General features: G+C 41.8%; 1 protein-coding gene across 1 annotated transcript in view; it reads right to left on the bottom strand.

Annotated features, from left to right (window-relative positions):
- The window catches only part of LOC137291174 (uncharacterized), a 53,387-nt gene extending 41,079 nt beyond the window's left edge, over positions 1-12,308 (bottom strand). The window contains exons 1-2 of the mRNA XM_067822466.1: positions 12,251-12,308; positions 10,553-10,687 (exon numbers count right to left, since the gene is read on the bottom strand). Coding sequence (XP_067678567.1) covers positions 10,553-10,687; positions 12,251-12,308 — 193 coding nt within the window. The remainder of the gene's footprint in view (positions 1-10,552; positions 10,688-12,250) is intronic.
- Positions 12,309-12,518: the final 210 nt, after the last annotated feature.

The following is a 12,518-nucleotide window of genomic DNA, read 5'->3' as shown; positions in this document are numbered from 1 at the left end:
CATCTTTACAGTTTGTCCTTATCTATGCGTGTAGTATAGACAACACTGCATACACCACTGTAAACCCTATACAATATAGTGAGTGAGTGAGTGAGTGAGTTAATATTTAGCGTCACCTCGACACTAAGCAGCCATGCCATTACGAGAACAAATTAAGATATAATCAATAGCAAAACCAATCAGCAAAGTTAGAAGTAAAAACATGTTATCGAAGGACCGTAAAAATACTAGATTATCACAGTCCTTTTTTTTAAAACTAGTACGCTATCACAAAAATAAGAAAGAGCTGTAGATCACCAGCAACTGAAGGTTGATCACCATATTAGGGACCTTGGGGATACATAACATAGGTAGCACGAAATCACACATAAATTTGAATATGTTGACATTGTCGTTGCTGTATGTCAAGTTGACAAAATAGGTGCCTGTATGTCAACGAGGTGAGCTAGGTCAGACATATATTCAACTATAAATCATAACGTTATGATATGCAATCTCATAAAATTACAAATACAAATTACCCTACATTCACAAAAACATCGTGAACATGCATATTCGTTATGAATGTGACGTATGCTGAAACATTCCCCGTAGACGTGTGATGGGGTCAAAATAACAAACTTGTCTTATGCATGCAAAGAATCAGTCCATTGTCTCTAGGTTGTTTCATATCTTATAAAGAAAATACGTAGAGAAGCAAGAAATCCCTGACGGAATGATACTAAACTTCAAAGAGATTTCATGGCAACCCTACCTCTCCGTGGTTCAATTTGTAACGCCTTCGGGAGACTATTGTCATGACTTACATATGTTGACAAAAATATATCCAAAGGAAAGTGTTGTACTCGCCACCAGGAAAACATTTAGCTTTCCTGACACGGTAGTGCGCCTCCTCTCTGTTACATTAGCCATCAGCCGTTCCTAAGTTCATTAACTCATTGCTCAACGTTATCACTACATGATCTGATGTACTGATACCAGTTTTGGTTTTATCAGAGTAGAGGCTTTCATTTGAGTTAGTGAGTGAGGTTGGTTTTACGGAGCTTTTCGCAATATCACGGCGAGGGACACCAGAAATGGGCTTCCCAATGGGTATATCGAACCCAGGCCTTCAGCGCGAGGAATGAACGCTTTCATTACTAGGCTACCCCATCGTCTCACTCCGTTGTAGCTGTGTTAAGAGTACACATGTATGTTTTAAACAACAGCATGCTTAAATTAATGGTGACGTACCTGAAAACATTGTTACAATTACATAGCGACATCCAGGCGCATGTGTATGTTTGGTTCTAATGGTCCAGACTTACTACAGTACAGACTGGCACCATCCCACAGTTTAACATGGGCGTCCCACCCAAACACACATATTGTATCACTCCGATTACCACACAGGACAACATGAATTTGGTTGAGAATGTTCAGTTACAAAATGGTCATCCTATATTTTACTATGGACGTCCTACCCTGACACAGAATACTGACCAGTCGTTGTTGTATCAGTCTACTGCCACACAGTGTACTGACCAGTTGTTGTTGTATCAGTCTACACTGACACAGTGTACTGACCAGTCGTTGTTGTATCAGTCTACTGCCACACAGTGTAGTGACCAGTCGTTGTTGTATCAGTCTACTGCCACACAGTGTACTGACCAGTCGTTGTTGTATCAGTCTACTGCCACACAGTGTACTGACCAGTCGTTGTTGTATCAGTCTACTGCCACACAGTGTACTGACCAGTCGTTGTTGTATCAGTCTACACTGACACAGTGTACTGACCAGTCGTTGTTGTATCAGTCTACTGCCACACAGTGTACTGACCAGTCGTTGTTGTATCAGTCTACTGCCACACAGTGTACTGACCAGTCGTTGTTGTATCAGTCTACTGCCACACAGTGTACTGACCAGTCGTTGTTGTATCAGTCTACACTGACACAGTGTACTGACCAGTCGTTGTTGTATCAGTCTACTGCCACACAGTGTACTGACCAATCGTTGTTGTATCAGTCTACACTGACACAGTGTACTGACCAGCCGTTGTTGTATCAGTCTACACTGACACAGTGTACTGACCAGTCGTTGTTGTATCAGTCTACTGCCACACAGTGTAGTGACCAGTCGTTGTTGTATCAGTCTACTGCCACACAGTGTACTGACCAGTCGTTGTTGCATCAGTCTACTGCCACACAGTGTACTGACCAGTCGTTGTTGTATCAGTCTACACTGACACAGTGTACTGACCAGCCGTTGTTGTATCAGTCTACACTGACACAGTGTACTGACCAGTCGTTGTTGTATCAGTCTACTGCCACACAGTGTACTGACCAATCGTTGTTGTATCAGTCTACACTGACACAGTGTACTGACCAGCCGTTGTTGTATCAGTCTACACTGACACAGTGTACTGACCAGTCGTTGTTGTATCAGTCTACTGCCACACAGTGTAGTGACCAGTCGTTGTTGTATCAGTCTACTGCCACACAGTGTACTGACCAGTCGTTGTTGCATCAGTCTACTGCCACACAGTGTACTGACCAGTCGTTGTTGTATCAGTCTACTGCCACACAGTGTACTGACCAGTCGTTGTTGTATCAGTCTACTGCCACACAGTGTACTGACCAGTCGTTGTTGTATCAGTCTACTGCCACACAGTGTACTGACCAGTCGTTGTTGTATCAGTCTACTGCCACACAGTGTACTGACCAGTCGTTCTTGTATCAGTCTACTGCCACACAGTGTACTGACCAGTCATTGTTGTATCAGTCTACTGCCACACAGTGTACTGACCAGCCGTTGTTGTATCAGTCTACTGCCACACAGTGTAGTGACCAGTCGTTGTTGTATCAGTCTACACTGACACAGTGTACTGACCAGCCGTTGTTGTATCAGTCTACTGCCACACAGTGTACTGACCAGCCGTTGTTGTATCAGTCTACTGCCACACAGTGTACTGACCAGTCGTTGTTGTATCAGTCTACTGCCACACAGTGTAGTGACCAGTCGTTGTTGTATCAGTCTACTGCCACACAGTGTACTGACCAGTCGTTGTTGTATCAGTCTACTGCCACACAGTGTACTGACCAGTCGTTGTTGTATCAGTCTACACTGACACAGTGTACTGACCAGTTGTTGTTGTATCAGTCTACTGCCACACAGTGTACTGACCAGTCGTTGTTGTATCAGTCTACTGCCACACAGTGTACTGACCAGTCGTTGTTGTATCAGTCTACACTGACACAGTGTACTGACCAGCCGTTGTTGTATCAGTCTACTGCCACACAGTGTACTGACCAGTCGTTGTTGTATCAGTCTACTGCCACACAGTGTACTGACCAGTCGTTGTTGTATCAGTCTACTGCCACACAGTGTACTGACCAGCCGTTGTTGTATCAGTCTACACTGACACAGTGTACTGACCAATCGTTGTTGTATCAGTCTACTGCCACACAGTGTACTGACCAGTCGTTGTTGTATCAGTCTACTGCCACACAGTGTACTGACCAGTCGTTGTTGTATCAGTCTACTGCCACACAGTGTACTGACCAGTCGTTGTTGTATCAGTCTACTGCCACACAGTGTACTGACCAGTCGTTGTTGTATCAGTCTACACTGACACAGTGTACTGACCAGCCGTTGTTGTATCAGTCTACTGCCACACAGTGTACTGACCAGCCGTTGTTGTATCAGTCTACTGCCACACAGTGTACTGACCAGTCGTTGTTGTATCAGTCTACACTGACACAGTGTACTGACCAGTCGTTGTTGTATCAGTCTACACTGACACAGTGTACTGACCAGTCGTTGTTGTATCAGTCTACTGCCACACAGTGTACTGACCAGTCGTTGTTGTATCAGTCTACTGCCACACAGTGTACTGACCAGTCGTTGTTGTATCAGTCTACTGCCACACAGTGTACTGACCAGCCGTTGTTGTATCAGTCTACTGCCACACAGTGTACTGACCAGTCGTTGTTGTATCAGTCTACTGCCACACAGTGTACTGACCAGTCGTTGTTGTATCAGTCTACTGCCACACAGTGTACTGACCAGTCGTTGTTGTATCAGTCTACTGCCACACAGTGTACTGACCAGTCGTTGTTGTATCAGTCTACTGCCACACAGTGTACTGACCAGTCGTTGTTGTATCAGTCTACACTGACACAGTGTACTGACCAGTCGTTGTTGTGTCAGTCTACTGCCACACAGTGTACTGACCAGTCGCTGTTGTATCAGTCTACTGCCACACAGTGTACTGACCAGTCTGACACCGAATACAAGAAGTATATGCCAACATCTTTCGATACATGGTCATCTTATATGTCCATGAACATGAATGAATCCTACCATTTTACCTGACACAATGTCCAGTATGGAGACACAGAGCAGCACCCAGAGCACAGAAACCTCCATGTTGCGCAATGAACAAACCTATTGTGTCCTCTTAAACATGACAAAAACGTTATCAGTTAGAGTTCTAAATGGGCACTCTCCATACGACAAAAACATACATTTGTTCTTTTATTATGGGTCTCAAATGCTGACAGATTTACAATCCATGGCCCACCATATCTAAGGTCACACCTATGTTATGCTACAGGGTATAATTTAGGCCAACAACGCTTTGTGCACTTCGGCCCATAAGTTGTCTCACAACACTCACCAATTCTCACAGTTATACAAGTAATACTTATATCACTACTATTTTGGTTGCCTTTAGCATAACCACATCTACACCCAAATGCCCTTTGGTACAGCAAGGAGGCATTTTCAGCCACAGACAACGTCGTGCAGAGCGTTGAACCCATTAGAGGTGTGACGTTTTAAGAAATGTCGTGTCAATACGACAGAATCACTGTTACAAAACGTTCTTGGTACAGTCTCTACTTAAACGTCTACCGAGGAAACGTTATCGTGGAAGAAAAAAGGAAAATTGAAAGAAACGAGTTGTTGACAATGAGGTATGAAATAAACATTCTGTGTAGTGAAAACTCCCCAGCATGCATGTGTTAAAAACACCACTAATTCTCCAGCGCTGTTTCTTCACAGTTCTTTAATAGTCCACACATTGTGAATCGTATAAGGTGCTGTTCATGTCCTGTCTTTATACGGTCGTGGTGAATCATGTGTATCAATAAATGACAACTGATATTCGGCTCATTAACAAGGTTCTTTAGTGCAAATCTAAACATTCTTCTTCTCTAAACGTAACATCAAACTGCCTCCCACACAGAGCAAGGTCAGTATTTCATAGTTTGACCATCACACACACCACGATCCGGTCATTTTGGGTGTCTTCATTGTTTCATCATCAACCTTTCTTATCTGTCTCCTTTGCAGTGTTGTAATATATACCTGAGACATTCAGTGACTCATACATGTCTGGTGACCGTCCGTCCAGCGTGGCGTATTGACTTCCTGGTATGACATCGTCGTCAGACGCCGTTGTAGTTAATGAAGGTGAAGTCGCCGGTAGGTTTCCAGTTGGTCTGGATTTGTTATACCTTTCACCGTTCCTGCGAAATAAATGTTCATGACTGTGTTGAGTGGTGCGTTAAACTCTTTTAATAATAGTATCACTAAAATATTTAAAATGCTTGTCAGATCGATAGATGCTAGTTAATAATGATTGTGACGTATTAACTCAACTTTTTTTCTTACATATGAAATCTAGCTTAATTCAGTAGCTTCCTCTGACAAAGTGTAATGAATGTTGTTATATCCTGAGAGTACAGCTCATACAAAAATCAATGTTGCCCAGGCTTCATATACAATGATGTAGTTTACTTTGCTTTCCTCCTCCAAAGACACACCCCGCCCATCACAGCAGTCATGAACACCAGCATTGCAAGAGCTCCCAACAAGTCCGCAGACAGAGGTGATATAATTCTGTCCTCATGATCAAGTGACTCTGTAAGAGCTGAATCGGAATAAATTAGATAATATGTAATAAAATTCATGTATCAAAATACACTCGTCTTGAAATATGAAGACACGTGGTTTGCAGGTATTTCTCAGTGTGGGTTCCTGAAAAATACATATTAGCTAAGAAATCCAGAGATATACTTCCTTTGAAAACACCACTCGTGCTAAGAAGACGTTCTATCAGGATTAGAACAATAAAGGATCATGCTCATAATAAAGGCTGAATTGTATGATCAAACTCTGATGCGGAGAGGATTTGGTCGCTACTACTGGGAACATAAGAATGCATAAACACAAGTGTTCATCGTGAAGGGTCGATGCATACATGTTCTGGTGTAATGAGTCTCTGACCTTGTATCAGGTATGGGCGGAATGTTGATTGGCACGCTAATTGTTGAAACGTACTAAAACGGAAATGTTCACATTTTTCAAATAAATCTCATGTATCTATGCAAGCTCTCAACAGAATGTATGTAGACTTGATGACGTTTCTTTGAAGGATGCAGCTTTGTAAGCCCAAAGTTTACTCACTGTATTTTTTGAACGATTACATACATCACACATGTGTCAATTCATGACCAGGCGTGCCCTGATTAAAGTATTAAATATGAACGCATTTTCGGGAATTTCAACCTTCACATTTTCCAAACATGAACGATTAATCTTTGTCCCATGCATTATTCCGACCGTACAATCAATACTTTTTCATGTTCAATTTTCAGCTCATACTACTATTGCCAATTTGTGTCTTTATGATTCGACCATCCCACATTTTCTAGTTAATGGATCAAACAGTAATGACACGGTGTTCGTGAGAGGTAAACGTTCTCTGTCCTTCAGATCACGGAGACAAGCAATAAAACAGTATAATAATGTCAACATGACATTTGTGTTTGTAACTATTTAATGCTCATTTGCATTTACTTCCTCGTAATGTATGTTAGGTTTGTTTATGTATTATACATGATTTGGTTGTTTGTTCGTTTTTCATTGAACTTTACAGCCGACAAAGAATGTCCCTGCAGTTACAAATTCAAAGATCAAAGTGTTTGTGTAAATGTCGAATTTCTTTGGTGTTTGAGTTACAACATACCGACAAATGTGTTCTTCAGATTGTATGTTTCTGTTGATTCCTACCTTGAGTGCAGTCTTCTCCCTTCCACCCTGACTGGCATCCTGACTCACACCGACCTGTATCCTGGGGACAGGAGTCCACCCTATCCTCGCACCTACGGGTACTGCAGTAACCTTCAATTAGCTCCATACTGAATACCCAGGATACAAGCTGTGAATAGGAAATTAAGCACTGCCATTTACAAAACATCTAATGCTATTCATCAAATATAAGACAGCAGGAATATTGAAACAAAAAAGATAACCTTCTGTACAGTCAGTACCCTTCCAACCGCTTCTGCAGTCACCTTCACAACCCCCGGTTACGTGATCGCAACTGTCTGACGAGGACTCGGCGCACTTCCTGTCAGAGCAATATTTGGAACAGTGGTCGCCGTAGGAACGTAGGCATTCTGTAAATAAATGACACATGTGCTGCTATACTTTAAAGTATGAACAAAAATACTGACAAATTGTATATACTTGTAGTCACTCCAGTTGACATTGATGTCCCGAAAATTATCTTCAGTAAATGTCTTACTCTGTGTACAGTCTGTTCCATTCCAACCTGCCGTACAGCCTCCATCACACTGTCCTGTCACGCGGTCACAGCCAGAGTTGTCTCCCTTGCAGTTCCTATTTAGGCAATGTTTGTTACAGTTGACTCCATAGTAACCAAACTCACATGCTGAAATACAAACCGGTGATACTGATGTGAGTCGGACATCCTAAAGATATTGTGAAGGAAAAGACCATTCACATATATAGTGAGTACATAGCCATTTGCTGAAAGATCACACATCAGTTTTAAACACTTCAACAGCACAGACCTGTATCACACTTTTCTGTTGTCCATCCAGACAGACACACTCCACTGGGGCAGATGCCATCGGCGTAGTCGCACACCTCGCCGTCACAGTGGCAGTAGTTGTCACAGTCATCGCCGAAAGTACCATTGCTGCACACTGTTAATGATCGTAAATGAAGACAGTTAGGATATAGTTAACGAAACCCTCTCTACATCCATAACAAGCCTTGATCGATGTATTTATATCTATATGTATTAGCATGTCCAGTTTAACCACTATAAAATATTGATGATACCTGGTGTCCCTTCACGTTATCGGTCGTCATCGGTTGGCGGACATCACATGAACCTTGTCAGACGAATGATATGAAATGTCATTTACTGATAGAACGACCTGGAGTATGGTGATTAGCATCTAACCTCAGCTAAAAGTGCTGATGGTTTTCAATTGTGTGTGTGTATGTATGTATGTATGTATGTATGTATGTATGTATGTATGTATGTATGTATGTATGTATGTATGTATGTATGTATGTATGTATGTATGTATGTATGTATGTATGTATGTATGTATGTATGTATGTATGTATGTATGTATGTATGTATGTATGTATGTATGTATGTATGTGAACCTGGTAGAGATCAATACACATGGTACTCGTGAAGTTCACATTTTAAGCTGTCAAGATGTTTGGCTTTTACCATCAACTCCACTTCACAGAAATCCATGACAGGTACGTTAACATTGTTAACTTCATTGTTGACAGTGGTGGTGTACAGGACCAGGTAGCGCCCTTCACCAGAACACGTGGCCGTCAGAACATCAGGAATGTCTGTCCCGTCTCTGTTTCCTGTCACGTTGTAGCAGTGGATTCCGTCAGTTGGGGAGGCGGCAGTGGCAGCTATGTAGATCTGGATACCATTCCGACGAACTTTATCTGATCATTCGTGTAGCATTTATTATTATCGCTGTATAAATGCATCCATATTACAGAACCTATTACAACATACTACAGGACAGTTTGAGCAGATTATGGTATATGTCCGATTGGGTGGATGTCTGTTATAATTGACGTGTTAACAGATAGTCTTCACGTTCGATACTCTTAATACATAAGGCTAAAAATCGGTGTATGAAATAGGTTGCCTTTTTTCCAGATGTATACAGCCACGTACACAGGCCGATGCACTATTGATGTAATGCAAGAACTTAATACGTGTATATCTTATAGACTATCACAGTATAACTGCACATTGTGTTCGGCCACAACAGGGGAAGCATTCAAATAGTGTCAGCCACCCTGTAGTTGGAATATTGCTGAAATAAATCCACTCACTCACTCAAATGGTGTCAAATCTGAGTCCGAAATGCCTGCTATATTAACTTACTGCTTGACTTCCTGGCATTTTACCGGAATTTCAAAGGAATGTCAAGACCAAGTTTTAACAAACCAAACGATTTTCTCGGAACCATACGCTTCGCTAACTGATATTGTAGAAACTGTGTTCAATGTAGTTTATTTTGTTTGTATTGGTTGACCTTAAATTTGAAAATGGGCCTGCAGATTTCATTCAGGGCCCAGTAGATTGTAAAGACTGTGGCCGGACGCATTGAAAACACTGTGTCAAATGTATTTCTGAGTACTCACAGACTCTTTTGAAATATATTGTGACCAGACGTATCTTGACAATCTCCCCAAGATCAACTCTCCACCATGCCTCTGCTATAGAGTTGTCATTCCAGTCTGAATGGAAGCACTGGTGATAGTTGTGAGCACTGTTGTCACCATTAACAGCATTGCCAGGATCCTGATAGACTGAGCTGACTGATGTGGGTTTGTTGAGTGCCATATTGCCTGTGTTAAATGCGCGTCAGTTGTTGCTTCTAACCGACTGATTAGAAGGACTAAGAGACACAGTAAAACAAGTTAATACTGCTTGACATCACGTGACCTGACGTCATGGTAGATGCTTACTGTTCAGGCATACACTGTTTCTGTGTTGTGTTGGGTTGTTAATAGTGCTCACCATGGCATCACCAGACAATACCAATGCCATTAAATGCTATGGTGACATTTCTAAACATAATTGAGATTGACCTTTATGTCAAGATAATAAAAAGTTAGTGTCATAATTTTCAGTTCATGTGGAACTACGGTTTCCGTATTTGCTAGCGCTATCCAATCCTTCCTTCTCGTTAAACACTTGGTTCTTTTAGGTGATGAATTAGGATGACACATATTTAGATTGTTCCCACTGACAATCCAATATTTAAACTGCTTCATGAAAATAGTTGCATAAACAGTACCCATGTTACATGACGTGTCTTTCAGAAGACAGGAAATCTTTGCAATATTTACATATAGCATTATCTGGTATGATACAAATTTTGGTGTAAGATGCAAATTTACACATTGTTATATTATTTACGTTGATTAATGGGAGATTTCACCTCAGGAGATACTTTACGATTCCAACGTACTACACAGATGAAAAGTAGACGGCTACAAAACCTTATCATTCAAAGAACAATGAATGCATTACGCTTACATTACTATGAATCAGATAGTCAAAGATGGCGAGGTTCCCCTTTTCTACATTACATTAGCTTCCTTAAACATTCATTAGTGACATAACCGGTTCCGTTTACTCGTGTCCCTTCATGGTACATGAAAGGCTTTCCAACAAAGACAGATTGTCGACATTACTTACTTTTCTGACATGTCATTCCTGACCAGCCTGTGTCACAATCTCCAGGACTACACCCACTGGTAGCGTTACATTTGTCTGAAGGACAGTGACACTGGTAACCGCACTCATAGCCGTATGTTCCTTCAGGGCAGATACCTGTAACAGAAATATTACATCAGACATAGACAGTGATACACGTAACCGCACTCATAGCCGTATGTTCCTTCAGGGCAGATACCTGTAACAGAAATATTACATCAGACATAGACAGTGATACATGTAACCGCACTCATTGCCGTATGTTCCTTCAGGGCAGGTTCCGGTATCAGAAATATTACATCAGAGACAGACAGTGATACTTGTAACCGCACTGGTAACCGTATGTTCCTTCAGGGCAGGTTTCTGTATGGTGATTTTAGCGTTTCATTAGAGATGGGAATGTGCATGTACAGTGAGTTGCTTCACTATCAAGACGTTAAAGCAGTGACACCGGCAGGCCAGTCTACCATTATTATAATAATAAGTGCATTTATAATGTGCTAAACTCCATTCAATGGATGCACGTGGATGCACATAGCATTAACAATCTGACTGTTATTACCACGGATAACCCAGCCTGCCCAGTGAGGTGCTAGGTTATTAAACATGTGACTTATCTCACCGGGAGGGAGATAGTGTTTGTATCGCATGTGCTACGTTGTGGGGCAGTACTGAAGTCCTAGAAACTCTCAGGAGTCAAGCTGCCATACACGATCACCCATACAAGGTCACTCCGCGTGTAAAGTTACTTAACTTCAGCCGATTTGTGACCTGAGTTTTATGTACAGGACCACATACCAACCGCAATATTAAAATGGTATATTAAACTACAAGGGTAAGTTAAGACATTGTGAAATCTTCATGTCAATGTCATCAGCTCGAAGTGGCTCGACCCACTTTGGGACAGAACCACCGTGTTGACATTTCTGTTCCTTCCAGCATTAAAACACTTGGACGAATCACCACAATCACATATTCGCTTTTACACCAGATCACACAGGCTAAGCTTGGTAAATACAAAACTATAGTAAAAGACACGAATTTATGAACAAATATTGACCACAAATGCACCATTCTGAGTGTTTACATCTGTTGATGTGATAGAAATGGTGAAAGTATTTCAAAATATCACATAATGTTCTCGTATTTTTCCTAGGCCGACATTGTTGCAGCATGTCACATCACCAAAATGGCTGTCTGTATTTAAAAGAGGTGAAGTAGACGAGGCATGTATTGAGCGATAAATCATAACAGCAATAAGCACTCTTAATGTTACAAATATTGCCTCGTTTGTTGATAACGCAAACTGCTTCTTTGAAAAACATAACATGAACAATCATGTACTCGCGGCTAAAATACTCCCAATATACATATGATTGGGGCCCCAGCCTCTCGGTCGTTTCACACATTCCAACCATAGGTATGTCGAGCTCGGGACTTCTTCAGCATCACGAGCAGACACTTTCATCACTAAACAACCCCATTTCTGTCTTAACGACGTCCTTGCTTCTTCCGGTCCGGACAAATTAACCACCCCACAAATTAACAGGGACGTCCTACCCGGATATGGTGCACTGCCCAGTCGCTCTACAGTGGATTACCAGGCAGGGCAACAACAAGTACATTTCTTGCCTCTACTGAGTATACACGCTTTAAACAGCACATTTAAACTGATATTACCTGACGCCATGTCCAGCATAGAGACACAGAGGAGCACCCAGAGCACGGAGATCTCCATGTTGCCCAGTGAACAAACCAGGAAGTAGATTCACGTAGTAACATTACCTGACGCCATGTCCAGCATAGAGACACAGAGGAGCACCCAGAGCACGGAGATCTCCATGTTGCCTAGTGGACAAACCAGGAAGCAGATTCACGTAGTGACATTACCTGACACCATGTCCAGCATAGAGACACAGAGGAGCACCCAGAGCACGGAGATCTCCAT

Source organism: Haliotis asinina, chromosome 7, assembly GCF_037392515.1.
Source record: "Haliotis asinina isolate JCU_RB_2024 chromosome 7, JCU_Hal_asi_v2, whole genome shotgun sequence".
Lineage (NCBI taxonomy): Eukaryota > Metazoa > Mollusca > Gastropoda > Lepetellida > Haliotidae > Haliotis > Haliotis asinina.
Note: the sequence above shows the minus strand (reverse complement) of the source record. Positions and strands in the feature narration are given on the sequence as shown.